Source organism: Ahaetulla prasina, chromosome 2 (genome assembly GCF_028640845.1).
Source record: "Ahaetulla prasina isolate Xishuangbanna chromosome 2, ASM2864084v1, whole genome shotgun sequence".
Taxonomy (NCBI): Eukaryota; Metazoa; Chordata; class Lepidosauria; order Squamata; family Colubridae; genus Ahaetulla; species Ahaetulla prasina.
In genome coordinates this window covers 165,279,773-165,297,703 of record NC_080540.1, presented here as the reverse complement: position 1 = coordinate 165,297,703, position 17,931 = coordinate 165,279,773, and the positions used below count along the sequence as shown (strand labels likewise).

At 40.1% G+C, this 17,931-nt stretch overlaps 1 protein-coding gene across 1 annotated transcript in view; it reads right to left on the bottom strand.

Annotated features, from left to right (window-relative positions):
* Nucleotides 1-17,931, bottom strand: part of COL2A1 (collagen type II alpha 1 chain) — a 103,057-nt gene that overhangs the window by 22,639 nt on the left and 62,487 nt on the right. The window contains exons 26-40 of the mRNA XM_058167985.1: nt 16,431-16,484; nt 15,531-15,629; nt 14,333-14,386; nt 12,834-12,887; nt 11,854-11,907; nt 11,096-11,149; nt 8,483-8,527; nt 8,141-8,239; nt 7,575-7,682; nt 7,000-7,053; nt 5,075-5,128; nt 3,610-3,663; nt 2,252-2,305; nt 2,026-2,133; nt 1,298-1,351 (exon numbers count right to left, since the gene is read on the bottom strand). Of these exons, the coding sequence (XP_058023968.1) occupies nt 1,298-1,351; nt 2,026-2,133; nt 2,252-2,305; nt 3,610-3,663; nt 5,075-5,128; nt 7,000-7,053; nt 7,575-7,682; nt 8,141-8,239; nt 8,483-8,527; nt 11,096-11,149; nt 11,854-11,907; nt 12,834-12,887; nt 14,333-14,386; nt 15,531-15,629; nt 16,431-16,484 (999 nt within the window). The remainder of the gene's footprint in view (nt 1-1,297; nt 1,352-2,025; nt 2,134-2,251; nt 2,306-3,609; nt 3,664-5,074; nt 5,129-6,999; nt 7,054-7,574; nt 7,683-8,140; nt 8,240-8,482; nt 8,528-11,095; nt 11,150-11,853; nt 11,908-12,833; nt 12,888-14,332; nt 14,387-15,530; nt 15,630-16,430; nt 16,485-17,931) is intronic.

Below are 17,931 nucleotides of genomic sequence, written 5' to 3'. Positions count from 1 at the left end.
ATGTTGACAGTTTGCTTTGCAGCATGACTGCTTCCCATTTCACTTCATTTTTAATTAAAAAAAAAAGGACATTTGGAAGCCAGATGAGGCAGAGAACCTTAGGCAATAAATGTGGGCACTGTACTGTACATGGGTATTAAATTGAATATTTTTTTGCTCTAATTTGCAAACCCATCAACCCATTTGCAGCCCATCAGAACATCCACATTCACTAAAAGCATCAGGCAAGACAATTAGTTCACAGATGGATACAAACTGAGTTGCAATCTCCTCTTTTCTACAAGGTAAAGGTATAATTTGCTACTTCCCAAGACAGAGGGATTAATAAAAGCATCTCCTATTGATTTGACTCATTTGCGTCTTCTAAAGTCAGCCTGGAGATCAGCAAGGACAGTGACTTTATTCTCTTAAGAAAAATATAATGAAGACATGTCCTGTAAGACATGCACTATGAAATGCTGAGCATTAATGCCACCAAAAGAAGCTTTCCCCTTCCTCTCCAGGGGAAGAAAAAAGATTACTCCCATTCCAGCCATCAGAACTATGATGGAATTTATGATTCAACATGCTGGGAATACAAAGATTGCGGGTGGGGTAGCTGATTTATATTAACTTGCAGTAGCCTAAAATCCAAAGGCAGGATTAAAGATAAACCTCTCATTTGATGGTATATTGATGGTATGTGTTTTTTTTTTTTAAATCACAATACAGGTAGTTTGTGATTATCTTCTTTTGCGATGGTTTTTAACAGGCCCACAGCCTCCTCCTAAGTGATTAAATACTTAGTCCAACACTGCTTAGATTTTTTTTTTTAATAGCTCAGTCCAGATTGAGCAGTAGTGCCATCTAGCGGGCAACTGTGACATGACATTGGTAAAGCATCTTTTTGTGCTACCATTATTTTTGTATGCAATAAGATAAAGAGTCAACAATAGGATGTGGAATCCTGTTTTGTCTTGAAGCCGTATTTTCATTCACCTTCAGACATCTGTTTTGAAACAGGTTAGGATAAAAATGGAAAGGGTGTCCCCTGAGGTTATTCTTCAGATACCGGCTACAAAGCCAAGCGGAATAACCATGGACTTGAATTCTCCAATACGCACTGTTCCTCTACATAGCGGATAATTCCCCTTATTGTTACCCACATCATTTTAAAGAACGGTGTCATAGCACATCTCATTCATACTAGTAGTAGGGATGCCATAAAGGAAAGCTGTGAACGGTGAATATTAATGCTACGCTTTTTGGCTGCATGAAAAAAAAAAAAAGAAAAGCAATTGATTCACCAAATACTCACTGGGGGTCCTTGTGCACCACGAGCTCCTTTTGGACCTGTCACACCAGTTGGACCCTGAAAAGCAGAATGAAAACAGGAAATCAGGATGTTTTTCATGCACCTTTCATCATTAGTCTATGTATCATTGTTTTGTTCAGCAGCAACTACCCCAGTCCTTCCACCCCCTCTGATAGACCTCCCAGCAATCAGAAGCTTTGCCTGTGGTGCTGTTGGACATAGTATTAACTTCATGGTAAAGGTAAAGTTTCCCCTTGCACATACGTGCTTGTCGTTCCCGACTCTAGGGGGCAGTGCTCATCTCCGTTTCAAAGCCGAAGAGCCAGCACTATCCGAAAATGTCTCCATAGTCATGTGGCCGGCATGACTAAATGCCGAAGGCGCACCGGATGCTGTTACCTTCCCACCAAAGGTGGTCCCTATTTTTCTACTTGCATTTTTTATGTGCTTTCGAAGCTGCTAGGTTGGCAGAAGCTGGGACAAGTAACGGGAGCTCACTCTGTTACATGGCACTAGGGATTCAAACCGCTGAACTGCCAACCTTTTTGATTGACAAGCTCAGCGTCTTAGCCACTAAGCCACTTCATGGGACTTCATGGACAATGTGTTAACTTTTGGGTTACCAGCTGGAAAATCCCTGCTTTACAAACTCTGTGTGTGCACGCACACACACACACACACACACACACACACACACACACACTTTCAATTCAGGAAGTGGTTTCACTGACCTGTGGACCGGGAGCACCAGATGGCCCTTGTGGACCAGGGGATCCAGCATCTCCTTTCTGGCCAGTTCCACCTTGCTCACCTTTAGCACCAGGCTGGCCATCAGCACCCTGCATTGGAGAGAAAAGTGGGAGAGGCCGTGGGGGTGAGACTCCACAATGATTAGACATTGGGGACCATTTAGTAATACAGAAGTTTGACAGCTTGGAACTGTCATGCAATACTCACAGGGGGGCCAGCAAACCCAGCGGGGCCAGGAGGTCCGGTTTCTCCACGCTCACCCTGAAACAGGAAGAGCAGTTGGAAATGGAAAGGAGCCAAAGTCACACATCTCAAACTGCCCACAGCTGGCCAATTTCTGTAGCCACAGGGGCAGTTGTGTTTTTTAGAGGATAGTCCAGGGACAGGATCTCTCCAGCTGTTCCACAGACAATAGGATCTGTAATAAGGCTGCTGTGACCCAACAGATACGCTTCCTACGTCTCAGTCATTATACAACAATTGTTTAGGAACACACTGTTTCCTAAGATATTCTTGGAGATCTTGCAAATTATCTTTTCAGAACAGCCCACAGGGTAGCTCTGCAGCACTGTGTGTTCTTTTTTTAAACACTGTTGCTATTCTGCATTAATAACAAGAATGAGCGGCTTTTCGTTTCTACAACTTGGAGAAATTCATGAGTTATCAGCTACTCTCTAATGGGCTTTTCTACTGGGAGATGTTAATCAAAAAAGGCCGGGGCCTTCCGAGTTGATCTCTACGTAATACAATTGGGGGTGGGGGGAAGGTAGCCAATTTTCTCTTCATATGGGAAAAGATTCTATAAAAGTATATCTACATTTGTGTTGTGGTCCGCCAGCAGTCTGTGGAGCTGGCAGTGGAGTCAGACAGTGAGGGGGCTGGAGAGGACAATGGGTCAGTCCTGGAGTCAGGGGAAGGCCCAGACGACGGCTCTGCGTCGGAGGCAGAGATGGGGCCAGGGCCATCTGGGAGCGATACGTGCACTCCGGAGCCCTCAGAGGTGGACAGCAGAGAGGCAGAGGAACAGGAGGACCCTGTTCTTAGTGCACACATGCAAAGAGCTGCCAGAAGGTAAGAGCAGCTAAAACAAAAAGGAGGCCTCAGGAGTAAAGCCAGGAGATGATTGGCCCCTCCCATAAGGCTTAAAAGAGCAGCAACGGCTCTTGGGTTCTTTGTAGGAAAGCAACATTGCTACAATTGTTTCTTGTAGGCATCTCCTGTTTCTGAACTTCATGGGATTCTTGCCAAGAAAAGGCTTTGGCAGGGTGCCAAAGAAGACAAAGGGTTGTGATAAGGCTGAAGGACTGTTTATGAAGAATTTGTTTTGGAATTAATTTGGACTAAGCTGAGAATGAAGTAATTGTCAGCTGTTCTAATAAAATATGTTTGTTTAGGACTGATTGTGTCTGGTAATAACTACTTGGGCCTAGGTTCCTATGCTACCCATAGGAGTTTCAATAGCTTCCTATTAGGATTTCTACAATGATGTGGGCCAGCCTGAATCTCTTCCCCCCATTTACCCCAACAAACTTCACTGGAAGGTTTCTCAACGAGAGCAAACTTACAGGGGCACCCCGAGTACCAGCAGCTCCACTTGGGCCAGGGGGACCTGATTCACCCTGCAGGGACAGAAAGAAGATGAAAGTAAGACCACGAAGCGTTTGTCGCTGAGTTTTCTTAATACGACGAGAAGGCACATAACAGGTAATCCTCGATTTACAACGGCTTGTTTAGTGACCGTTCAAAGTTACAACGGCACTGTGGAAAACTGACTTATGACTGTTTTTCACACTTACGACCGTCGCAGATCCACACAGTCACGTGATTTACATTTTGGATGCTTGACAGCTGGTTCCTATTTATGACGGTTGCAGTGTCCCGGGATCATGTGATCCCCTTTTGCAACCTTCTGACAAGCAAAGCCAATGGGGAAGCCACTTAACAACCGTGTGACTAATTTAACAACTTCAGTGGTTCACTTAACAAAAGTGACAAAGGAAAGTGGTCAAATGGAGCAAATCTCATGTAATAAATTTCTCACTTAACAATATAAATTCTGGGCTGAATTGCAGTTGTAATTTGAGGATGTCCTGTACTGTATAATCACACTTTTAATATTTTGATAGTTCATTTACTTAACGGAGCAACTAAACCATTGGGGACCACAAGGAATTAAGAACAAGAAGACAATCTTTGCTCATGTCATGATTGTATTGTAAACGGTGCCGGTATTGTAGGGGGAAACTGGCTGAGAGTTGCATAGACTGTGGAGACCAGCCAGACTAACTAAGGATAGAAGATAAATGGATGCCACTGAGCAGGATAACAAAAGAGGCAAAGTAAATAGATCGTTATCAACGTGTTCTTCCTACTGAAGACTCCTCATTGCTAGAACTTCTGATTCTCTGGTTTTTTTCCTAAACCCCAGGAAGCGAGGAAATCCAAATGTACAAGAAGTCAATAAATCCATCAATGTAAACATGACAGGGTTATCAATAAAGCTCTAAAGTTATGAAATCAAATTGATACTTCATCCCCCATGTTTTCCTCTGCTCTCTGGGTCATAAAGCATAGCTAATGTGATTTCCTATTGTGTTTACTGTTCCGTGTATACTTTTTTGTCATACAAAATAGCTTCCAAGGCTCCTGAAAGGCATAGAAATAGCTATTAAGGCACTCTAAAATGACTTGTGGATAGAATGCAGTATTGCAGGCTAATTCTGCCGACTGCCAGCAGTTCGATTCTCACCGGCTCAGGGTTGACTCTGCCTTCCATCTTTCCAAGGTCAGTAAAATGAGGAGCCAGATTGTTGGGGGCAATAGGCTGACTCTGTAAACAGCTTAGAGAGGGCTGTAAAGCACTGTGAAGCTGTATATCAGTCTGCTATTGCTAATCCACAGTCACACCCCAAATTCTCAGCGCTGGGTGATAGGAAACATTACGGTCGAAGCAGAACTATTTAGAGAACTTACATGTGGCCTCTAGCGGTCTACCTGCCACATGACCTAACAAGAGACAGGACTTCTTACCTTCTCTCCACTAGGGCCAGCAGGACCGGTAGGACCAATGGGACCACTTAAGCCCTGACAACGGAGAAAATAAAGTGTTAGATGTGCTGATACAAAGTAAGATCAAAGTTATCCCAACCTTGTGTTCATATCCTCACCTAGTGAATTAAAATAGGTCCAAATCAAACTAGTGACTTCCTTCATCTATTCCACCCTTTTTCCTTGAATCTGTCCATTTATTTTACAATTCAAAGCCATTCCACACATGTAAATTGCACAAAATGCAATGCTTCAATTAAGTTACATTGGTTTTTCTATAGCGCCATCAGTCTTCCTCCGCCTGATCTAATGGCCCACTAGAAAATAGAATGGTAAACATTTTTCTGAGCTAGTTATTCACAGCCTTTTTCTAATTTAATACTGTTAGCATTTCAACCACTGTATGTGGGTTTGACTCTCGGTCTGAGTCCACCATGGTTCCTTCCTGCCTCTGGGTCCTTCCATATCGCGTTATCTAATACGGTTAAGGAATGAACACAGGCAATGCAGCTGCAACACCAGCATGGCAGTAAAATACTGAACAAGATTTGGGAACTAAATCCTGTTCACGGCCAACTTCAATCCTCCATCTAGTTCAGCATATTGGAAAACATGTGTGGTGGCCTGCCAGCGGAGCTGGTGGCAGACTCAGACAGTGAGGAGGTTGGGGAGGAACATGGGCCAGTCCTGGAGTCTGGGGAAGGCTCTGATGAGTGCTCTGCATCAGAGGCAGAGATGGGGGCAGGATCGTCGGACAGTTATCAGTTGCCTTTGGAGTCGGATATCAGTTGGGCAGAAGAACAGCTGGAGCCTGTTCCCGATGTCCGCATGAAGCAGGAGAAGGGAACATCTATGGAACAAGGGCCGACTTAGGAGTAAAGGCACAGGTGGATGGTGAGTGGTCCCTCCCATAAGGAATAAAGAGGAACGAAGGGGAGGGGAGTTTGCAGGAGTTAATTAGTTCAATTCATTAGGGTGAAGATCTGTTCCTGACTTCTTGCCAAGTAATTGCTGCTACAGGCGTTTGGAAGATATCGGCCTGGCCACTCTCCAAGCCTGATAAAGGATTATAGTTGTGAAATCTCATGAAAGACTGTTCGCCGGGACTTTGCTGGAGAGGAATTCCATTTAATCTAAATAAAAGAGTTTTTATCGGGATGAGAAGTTTGCTTCGTGATCTTGGGAAGCCTAGGTCAGAACAACATGCTGCCATTCCTCCATAAAGGAGAAAATGAGATGCTACCACCACAGCCTGTATCCTCCTGGAGTATTGCCCCAATTCAATACTTGGGTCCATTGCTGATGTGCCTTCACTGAACACACTGGGCAATGGACCCCTTATGCCTTTCTCCCATAATACACTTGGGGTTACAGTTTAGCAAGATAAGCACTTATGTCTTAATTCTAAAGCTTTAATCCTTAACTAAGCCTTTGTTTTTATTGATCCTTGATTGGGGATTTGGGTCTTCTCTCTATTGGAGAAAACAAAACGCTACCATCACAGACTGTATCCTCTTGCCTAGAGAAAACACAGGACAACACCGGAGTAAATTATCTAAGAGTGGTTGGATGGTAAGGAGGGCTGACTCTGAAAAGGGCTAGAAGACTTGCTCAGTAAGAATATCTCACTCAATAAGAGAAGCTTCATCACAACATACACAAACACACACATGCATGCACACTCCAGTTTTAACAGTATTAGTATATCCTGCAGTCTATTTTAATTAAGCTCTCTGTTAGATTAATAGTTATTGTCAAGGTTCTCTGGAGCTTGGCACTAATGAAAGTCTAGGATTATAGACCAATATGTTACATATTCCCCCTCCCCACTAGCCATCCACTTATTTCATTAACTAAAAATGTTGCAGCCTAAAGAGAAGAGAAACTGATTTCTGCTGTGGACATACTCGGCTGCCATCTTTGCCAGGAGCACCTTCTGGGCCTTTCTCACCAGCATCACCCTGTTGGGAAAATAACAAAGAAATAATGACTGTAAGTATCCCATATCAACTTGGAAGTCTGATCCCTTAGATTGTGATTTTCTGCTGTTGTCTGTTGTTTAATTTTATGAAACTTTAAGAAAAATGACAACATTTATTTAAAAAAACATAGTGTTATTATTTCAAAAAACATACAAACTAAACAGCAATATAACTATTCCTTGTGTGTCCAATCACACTTGGCCAATAAAGAATTCTGTTCTGTTCTGTTATATTCAACTATAATGCTACTATAAATAAAAATCCAAAATTAAAAAACCTAAACTTTTTTTTAAATGAAGATAAATTTTTAAAACATTTCACTAAACTATAGAGAAAATTTAAAAAAACTAAAGAGGAAACATACACAGGAAACCCGGGGGGGAATTAAAAAAAACATTATAAGCAACTAAACAAAACTCAATACTTAAAACAAAAAACAGCAACTCCAACTCTTGAAAATATGGTGCTATGAAATGTTATGGAAAATCGCTACTACTTACCCTGTCTCCCTTTGGTCCAGGAATACCTCCAGCTCCTCTCTCACCAGGCATTCCCTGCAGACCTGGGGGGCCTTGGGCTCCAGGAGGCCCAGCAGGACCAGCTGCACCCTGGGCAAGAAAAACAATATAGGTCACAACATGGAACTGCACTAGATAATAGTCAGAGGAGAGCCAGCTTGGTGTAGTGGTTAAAGCAACAAGCTAAAACGTGGGAGTTTTAGTCCTGCCTTAGGCATAAAACCAGCTAGGTTATCCTGGGCCAGTCTATCTGTCTCAGCCCTAGAAGGGAAGCAATGACAAACTTGCCAAAAATTTGCAGAGAACTGAAGTGATCTTCTCCAACCTGGTGCTTTCTAGATGTGCTGGATTTCAATGTCCAATCCACACTGACCAAAACATTGTGGGATTTGAGTAAACACTTCTGGTGGGCACCAGGCTGGGGGAGGCTCTTCTGGAAGAGTCCAATCAATGCCATTTGGAGGGGTGGGGGGAGTTGGCAGCCACTAGGTGGCAAAACACATCAGCTTCATTACAGAGTAAGAAAATAAGGCAAAGAAGCAGCCTACCTTGGGTCCATCAGTACCAGGGGTACCGGGAAGCCCTCGACCACCAGCCAAGCCTTGGGCACCTGCAGGTCCACGTTCTCCTGGGAAGCCACGTTCACCCTAGAAAGGAAAGATCTTCCTTAGTGCCATTGAGATTCTATAGCAGGGGTGTCCAAACTTGGCAACTTTAAGACTTGTGGACTTCAACTCCCAGAATTCTGGGAGTTGAAGTCCACAAGTCTTAAAGTGGCCAAGTTTGGACACCCCTGTTCTATATAGATAAGTAGTGAGCCAAGCTGCTGTTTCAGCAGCTCCACTTATGAGTAAGTTCAGGGGGCTCAAATTGAACTATAGGTGACTTACTCTGGGACCAATAAGACCAGGAGCACCAGCTTCTCCAGGAACACCCTGAAACCAAAACAAGAGAGTTAAAAACAGAAGAGGGGAAGAAGCTACTAACGTACCTTTCTAAAACTTGCACGACTCCCTATTAGACATTAAGAAATATGGCAAGCTTGAAAAAAACCAAAATCCATAGATCCAGGTGAAGAATAATTCAACTCACACGTTAACTCTTTAATTTGGATGAACATCTTTTCAGCTTTTTCACTTTTAAACATTACTTTTAAGGTCATATTGGGGGAGGGGAAACCTCTACAAGGCAATATATAATGAGAGTTATATTCTGGAGACATTGCTTGTGTTTCTGATCACAGATGGCCATGGTTGAAAAGTTTGATCAATATGTTGATTTCTGTCTATTGTTATAAATAAGTTAAGCAGTTCTATGAATACCCGAAAGACAAATATCCGCACTGTGTGATATATAATGCTTCCAGCACTGAATACCTACTGAAAATATCAGCACTGATTCATAATTTCTATTTAGCAGTAGCAGAGAGTTCCTCGGCCACCTTGAAACATCTAATTTACTTCTCATACTGAAAATCTGTTGGTTGAATGTAAGCAGCTTTTCAGGGGACATTTCAGTCAACATTCTGCTTAATTCTTCTGCTGGTGATGTTATTATGAGGATGAGCTTTATTACTCTATTATTATTACTCTTTCTCCATTACCACACTCAAAACTGGAAGCATTATATATCACTGATGTTACCCATAAATCTTAATTTCTGATATAACATCCACAGGCTTTTTCTGATTGCTGCCAGATAAACCCCACACTGCGTCTACATTCAAACTCAGTTAACATCTCTAGAGATCTTCAAGCATAAGTTGGATGGTTATCTAGCAGAGATTTTCTAGTAGACCCTGCATTGAGCAGGTGATTGAACAAAATTCTTTCTACAGTCCATTCCAACCTCTATGATATTATCCCTTACAGACACTAGTTTATCAGCCTGGGAATATTTCAGCATGCAAACATAGAATGCCCAGTGCAAACTGTAACTTTGTTGCTTGTATCCTTACGATTTATATTGATTGTTTCCTGATTGCTTATTTATACCCTATGACTATCATCAAGTGTTGTACCTTAGAACTCTTGATGAACAAATCTTTTCTTTTACGTACACTGAGAGCATAAGCACCAAGACAAATTCCTTGTGTGTCCAATCACACTTGGCCAATAAAAAATTCTATTCTGTTCTGTTCTGTTCTGTTCTGTTCTGTTCTGTTCTGTTCTGTTCTGTTCTACTCTACTCTACTCTACTCTACTCTAAGATTCTTCATGAAGTATATTTTTTCATCAGAAAAATAATATTGTAAGAAACTCCTCTCAGTGTCACTGCAGAATTCTGCAATTCTATTGTTTGGCTTAGCTACTAATGAATAATTTATAATCCATCGGGATCAGGAGGGACCAAGTTACCACCCCACCCACCAGAAAGTTGCTTTTTCAGAAGAATTCTTTTGTTGCACCTGACCACTATCCTTTCAATGATTAAAGACTATTTAACTAGTGCGTTCTAAAAGATGTAGGTACAGGTATTATCCTCAAGCTCAATGGAAAATTCAATCTACTTCCACATCTAGAAGCTATTTTGAACCTATAGAAAAGATGTAGGAAAGACTGCATGTCGGACTGGTAAGTATCTGAGTTTTTTTTTAAAAAAATGTTTTTTATTTTATTTCTCATAAACATATTGCAAATGTACAGTCTCTTATCCATTGTTAATTGTACATATACTCTTTACATTTTATTATTAATTCATTCATCATCCTAAGAAAAAATTTAAGTATATATATATACTCTTTACATTTTACTATTAAAACATTCATCATCCTAAGAAAAAATTTAAGTATATATATATATATATATATATATATATATATATATATATATATATATATATATATATATATATATATATATATATATGTGTGTTTTCTGAGGTTTTCACGGTGTTTGTATATAGGTCTTTGGTTGTTATTTCTCATAAACATATTGCAAATGTACAGTCTCTTATCCATTGTTAATTGTACATATACTCTTTACATTTTATTATTAATTCATTCATCATCCTAAGAAAAAATTTAAGTATATATATATGAATTCACTGTGAATTCACACTGTGAATTCACACTGTGAATTCACACTGTGAATGCGATCACACATTGCTCCCAGAAGCACGAAGCTGAAGCCTGAAGATGACGAATGAGACTTCGTCAGCGCGCCAAGACACTTCCAATTTTACACGGAGATATATATATATATATATATATATATATATATATATATATATATATATATATATATATATATATATATATATATATATATATATATATATATATATATATATATATATATATATATATATATATATATATATTCGGGCTGCTCTTCTACCATTTCTTCTCCCTTGTTTTACAACAATCCTTCTTTTCCTTCCCTCTTTCCCTTCCCTCCCTTCTTCTAGCCTTTTCTACTTCCTTCTTTCCTCCTCTCCTTCCTTTTCTCTTGGTAAGTATCTATGTTGTATGTACTAAATGGGGATTAATATTTATTACTTACTTGGTCACCTGGTTTTCCACCTTCACCTGGAGGGCCTGGGGGGCCTGGAAGTCCCTGAAATCAAGAGGTTATTTTGGTATTAGGAAGTCTCACTTCATCCTCTTTGAGACGTAACATCCTGCCCCAGCTAAGTGGATCCAGTGCAGAAAAGAGGATTTTTAGATTCAAAGGAACAATCATTAATTTACCATCAAACGTGACCTAAGTCTAGTATTACTAGATTGGACAATCGTATCCCCCTACCTAGATGATGGGACAACTATGGGTACATTCCTGTTGTGGGTCTCAAACATCTGCAACAAAACTACATCTGCCGACCTGGAGCACTTCTGATTAATATATAACCCCAATTCAGCATCATTCATTCATTCTCTCTCTTCCCGAGAGAGAATTTTTCTGTGTAAACCTTGAGACCTGTGGCCTTTGGGATATGCCAGGAATCCAGGAAAAGAGGTGATAGACAAACTAAATAAAAATAGTACTTTCCTTATTGGCACCCTAGTACCTGATAAAATTATGTGGCAGGAAGTTATCGTCAACAAATGCAGCCCTGAACACATCTATACATCCTTGAGGAACAAATAAAACTCAATATTATAGACAGATTTCATGTGCTTTCAGCAGGAATAGGCTAGTCTTTTCCTTCTGCCTGTATCTATTTATACTCCCCTGCACAAACAGATTTACTTGCTAGGATGTGGGGAGGGGATGTTCTCCAGCATGGTAGTAAAGTCTTGGAATAGAATTTCTGTACTTACTTGGAATCCAGATGGCCCAGGGGTGCCCTGTTCACCTCTCTCTCCAACAGCCCCCTGAAAATATCATCATCATCATCATCAACAACAACAACAACAACACTGTGAGCCTAACAAGAAGTAAAGAGGTATAACTCATGGAAGCAAAAATCAGAAATTACCTAAAGATTACCCACAGTTATGTCTTATTAAATGGATTCATACTCCCTTCCATAATGGACCACCCACAGTCAATGTATCTACTAAGCTATTGGAAATCCCTGAATTTCAATATAATTACATGTTCTTCGTGTAGCTATTGTGTTGAGCCCTCAACAGTACGACGCCAAATCCTTTTACTCATTACTAATGGATTCTATGGTTTTGCTGTGATCATCCCCCATTTTCTCCCAAAGCTTTGTTTCCTACTTTGCTGCAAAATTCACCTTCTATCCATAAGTTAGAGCTCTTCCCGTACTTTTCATAGCAAAATCACAGAATGAGTAATAGAAATGAACGTTCTGCTGCTGACGGCTCAATGCCTAATGTGACAGTGTTTGAACTATGGAGACTGGATTAAAATTCATCTGCTTATTGAAAGAACATGGGCCAGTCTCAGACTAATCTATCTCACAAGCCTTTTGCAAGGATAAAGTGGAGTATGAAGAAAACAAGATGAGACCCTTTGAGATGTTTACAAGAAAAAAAATAGCTATAAATGTAATAAAGAAATCATACGGAATACTCCCCCTGCAAATAAAAGAGAACGAATGAGAAACTAATATTGTATCCTTGACAGTGACCTTTGCTTAAATAATCTGCTGAGTGATCACTTTCTGATCATAACAAGCCAAAAAGAAATCCCACTAATCCTCATAAAGGTTCAGCCTCCCTAAACTTAGGAAAAGATAGAATTTTGATTTCGCCTCCTTTCTGTAATACTTGTATCTAGGTAAACTGTAGATGCCATACTCCGAAAAAATAAAAAGAAAGGAAATACTCACAGCAGGTCCTGGTGGTCCAGCTGCTCCTGTCTCACCATCTTTGCCAGGAAGACCCTGAGAGAAAGAGGTGCAGACAAAAAGCCCTCATTGATCACTGTCAACTCTCCTTCCATTACCCCAGAATAAAATAATTCCTTGCTCTGAGAAGGAGGGGGAGGGGGAGAGGGAGGAGGGGGAGAGGGAGGAGGAGGAGGAGGAGGAGGAGGAGGAAGAGGAGGAGGAGGAGGAGGAGGAGGAGGAGGAGGAGAAGAAGAAGAAGAAGAAGAAGAAGAAGAAGAAGAAGAAGAAGAAGAAGAAGAAGAAGAAGAAGAAGAAGAAGAAGAAGAAGAAGAAGAAGAAGAAGAAGAAGAAGAAGAAGAAGAAGAAGAAGAAGAAGAAGAAGAAGACCACCACCACTCTCCTTTGGGGATTTTTATACATATTTCATGCTGTACTTTTAATAATTCTCAAAGAGAAAAATGTTCGGTCAGACAAATTCGTCAAGGTTTGTCAAAATGGAATTAAAATGTGTTAACTTTTGGAAAAATGTAGGATTGCTCCTTCTTGCCCCTCTTTGCTGAAGGTAGCAGGCACTGCAGTGTGCGCACCTAGCAATTATAGAAGTGTAGCACCGATGCACTTCAACACTATACATATGTGCATCAGCTGCTCTGTACATAAATGAAGTGTTCAAGAAAGGAAGGAGACTCAGAGACATGCATCTATATTTTGAGGCTTCTAAAGCATGTACTTAATTATTAAAGTCCTCCAATACTGCAACTCTGAACAAACAAAATTGCTTTTCAAACAGTCCAAGGTTCTGCATGCCTTTCCAGATAATTCTAGCAAACTAATGTTTCATTGTTAGAAATTGGGTTGATGAGCATCTTTGTGAATACATTTGTGGGAAACTTAAAGAACAAAGAATTATTTACATGGATAAAAATGCAACACTGAGTTTGTATAACTAGTTTTAATGTGCTTCTGTGCCAGCACTGTTTTGTTTGCATAGTTGGTCATGAGAATTATTTCCCAAAACCTCTCATCACTGCATCTCAGTACTTAGGATCTCAGCTAATATCTGCCTTATACCAGGGGTGAAATCCAGCAGGTTCTGACAGGTTCTGGAGAACCGGTAGCGGAAAATTTGAGTAGTTCGGAGAACCGGCAAATACCACCTCTGGCTGGTCCCAGAGTCGGGTGGGAATGGCGATTTTGCAATATCCTTCCCCCAGGAATGGGGAGGGAATGGAGATTTTGCAGCATCCTTCCCCTGTCATGCCCACCAAGCCACACCATGACCACCAAGCCACGCCCACAGAGCCCACAGTAAAAAAAATTGAATTTCACCACTGCCTTATACAAATGCAATAAGAGGATGGTCTCTTCTTTGAGACAAATATGGAGAAAGTGAGATATTTTTTACTGCAAGGTGGGGCTGTGTTATTTAACTTTTTAGAGAAAGTATATAAACAAACAGCAAAAGGCTTTTTAACTGTAGGGACAGAAAATAAACTCACTCGTAGTCCAGGAGCACCAGGTAGCCCCTTCTCACCAGCTTTACCAGCTTCACCCTAAATAGAAAGATGAACAAAGTAACTTATAAGCACATTTTACTAAAAATAAAAGATCCACCTGGAGACCCTCTAACTCTGTGTCCTCCTATCCTACCTTTTCTCTACTGATATAGTATTTTATAGGACTACAGTAACTATTTGCCTTCATTTGTAATTACAATAACAACTGAACCTGAGAGAAGAGGAAACGGGAAGAAAACAGGAGACAATTTTTTATTTATAGGATTTAAGCATAGTTGGGAGAAAAAGGAGAAAAATATAAAATCAGATAAACCATCTGATTATGGTTAAATAATTAATTCCTATTTCTGGTGATGTTGAATAAATATCTGGACCGAATAGTGCGCTTTTTTTTGGAGATCTCTAATGGGTTTTTGTTATCTAAGGAGTGATTATTTTTTGGTAATGTTAAATCCTTTATTTCTTTTTTGTAATGTTTAATTGTTAAGAGAGAGAGAGAGAAAGAAAACATAGAGTAAATGGGAAAGAGGGATATACATTTATGTTATTAGATATTTTTGTTCATTTATATTAAAACTTTGCTGATTAATAAGGAGAGCTGAAGATTTAAACATGAGTTTATAGAAAATAGGGTGAGGCATGTAATGAAAAGTTACTTGGTTGTAGTTTAAGCAACCATGGCGAGTTGTTAATGAACTAATTTTTGCGAGAAATTAAGAGAAACCTAATTTTGATTTTGGGATTTGATGATTAAATTATATGGGATGATAGAAGTAATGTAGGCTAATGTTAATTTTAGAGTAAAAATTAGTTGTATTTCTTATCAATAGCTGTATCAAAGAAAGTCAGAAGCTATTCTTTTTTTCCCCCTTTCCTTTTTCCACACTTTTATCTTGCATTTGGTCTGATTCTTTCCTTTCTACTTTCTTTCTTTTTTCTTGCTTGTTTACTTTTTCTTAGTGTTTTCAAAATGTAACAAAATCGTATTTTAAAAAAAGGACTACAGTAACTACCCAAATTGGGGGGAGCAGAAAAAGTATGGTAAATAAGGGGAAATGTTGGCTAAGTTGAAGAATTTAAGAGACCTTTCAGTTAGCTGCCCAAATGTCATACCTGCTCCCTATTTCCCTTCAAAACTGCCTGGGCCCTGCTTCTAAGAGTCAAATACAGCTTTACTTACATTAGCACCTTTGGGGCCTGGGAAACCCATGACACCAGGCTGACCACGAGCACCTTGAGGACCAGGTGGGCCGGGCCGTCCATCTTCACCCGGAGCACCCTGTAGAGAGGGAGAAAGGTATAGGCATCCACTGCTAAAACTGGTAAATGGCAAGCACTATAGGCCTAGCTTGGTAGAAATGCTAACTTGGCCTGGAAAAGAGGCTGTTTGCTTTATTAACCTGTTTTAATAGGTCAGTGTAAAATTGGTCTATATAATGATATTCATTCATCCTTTATGCTGTTTGTTGTACAGTGATGGGGACGATTCCCCTATGAAAGTTCTAGAGCAGGGGTCCCCAAACTGTGGGATGCAGCCCAGTAGGGGGCCGTGAGGGGTTTGCAACTGAGTCATGGAAACGGCAGGTGATTGCACACGCATGTGCATCCTTACTTGAGCGACCAACAGCAATTGTATGTGCTCCATTTGTGTGAGCGGTAGGCACACGTGCGCACCGTTCGTGGGAATGGAGCTGTGCATGCACATGCGCACTTGCCAGCCGCTTGTGCAAACCATCCCCTCCCTCCCGCCAGTCCACAAAGCCGGAAACATTTGGGAACTCTGATCTAGAAGTAAAAGTGTCGGATTAGGATTGCGAAGTTGCAAGTTTTAAGCCACCCTTATCTAAGGAATGCATTTTCTTAGCAATTCTTTCTTAGCCCAACCTACCCATAAATTTGCTATTGTGGGGATCAAACAAATAGGAGATCCCCTATAAGCTATCCTGAGACCTGGAAGCAAGATGGAATGCACATCTCACTAATAAGAATATTAAGAATAACAAGATCATATTCTTCTAGCTTAACCATGTCCTCAAATATTCTGCATGCCACAAGAGGAAAAGTACAGAATTTCACTTACAGATGGGCCAACTTTGCCTTGAGCACCAGCATCCCCAGGGCGACCAGTGAGGCCCTAGTAAGAAGAGATTATTTTAAAAAAAGGAAATTAAGATAGTTTCAGACTTCTTCAAGTGTTGCCAAGAAAATTAATTCTGATGTTAATTTACCCAGTGCTTTCATTGTCTCAAGCCTTAGGAACAATAGCTGAAGCAATATGCCCAATATAACTAGCTGAAAGATTGCAGAAGCCTTTCTTTCTTTCTTTCTTTCTTTCTTTCTTTCTTTCTTTCTTTCTTTCTTTCTTTCTTTCTTTCTTTCTTTTCTTTTCTTTTCTTTCTCTTTCCATTCATCCATTATATCTATCTATCTATCTATCTATCTATCTATCTATCTATCTATCTATCTATCTATCTATCATCAATCAATCATCTATCCTGCCACCCATCTCACTTTCAAAAGCAACTCTTGCCGTCTTTGTCTAGCCAAAAGAGTGTAGCATTTTAAGTGACAGATCAAAAGAAATCACAAATATTGGGAGGGAAAGGTATAAAAGCAAGAGAAGACCACTAAGAAACGCTGTTTAGAAATAGGAAATATTTATGGGTTATATGTTGTGTGTCTGTAAGAATGTGTAAAATAAAAATAAAAATAAAAAAACCCACAAATAAAAATGATCCTGTTACCGCTGTAAATACAGATTCAGCTGCAATTGCTACAGTCAAACCACTCATAACTTTTTTCTGTCTCTTTCAAACAGTCACTCTTTCTAACTCACACCTGGCACTGAAAATGGGGCAGATCCACACATTTAAACCTGGTCCTTCCTGCAAAACTTTTCTGAGTGTTCAAACAGGGACTTTTGTGGACACAAAAGGTAATCTGGAAGTTCTGAGAATTATGGATGCCACAAAACTGGCTTAGCATATTTTGAGCTGCAAAAAATGGAAAATTAAAAGAATTTTCTGTATCCACTTGATGCCATCTAGTGGTTACTTACACCTCATATCTAAATTGCTCTACTACACTACAAGTATGTATACACTTCTCTCCTCTAATTCTAATAATAATAACTTCAGATGGTAATGAACATAACTGCAGTGTCTATCAACTGTAGCATGCAATGAAATAAACCAAAGATGAGGTGTACAGGTTGGCATGACGTTATTTCATTATGAAGTTGCACCAGGCAATATACCCTAGTATATTTTTAATCAGATACAAAATGCAAAACACCTCCACATACTGTCTCTTATAGACAGCCCTCATTAACCAATAACTATTGAGACTGGCAACTTAGTTGTTAAGTGAAGCAGTCGCTAAGTGAAACTGTAACTATGCTTATGATCTTACTTCAGTTTTTCTTCGCTTTACAGACCTGTGCGAAGATCATAAATGTGAGGATTGGTTGCTAAACGAGGCAGGTGGTAAACAAGGACTGTTTGTATAACCACCCTTCTTTTAAAAAACAAAGCAAAAAAAACACACCCTTCAACGCACGAAGTACCCTATTCTTTAGAGAT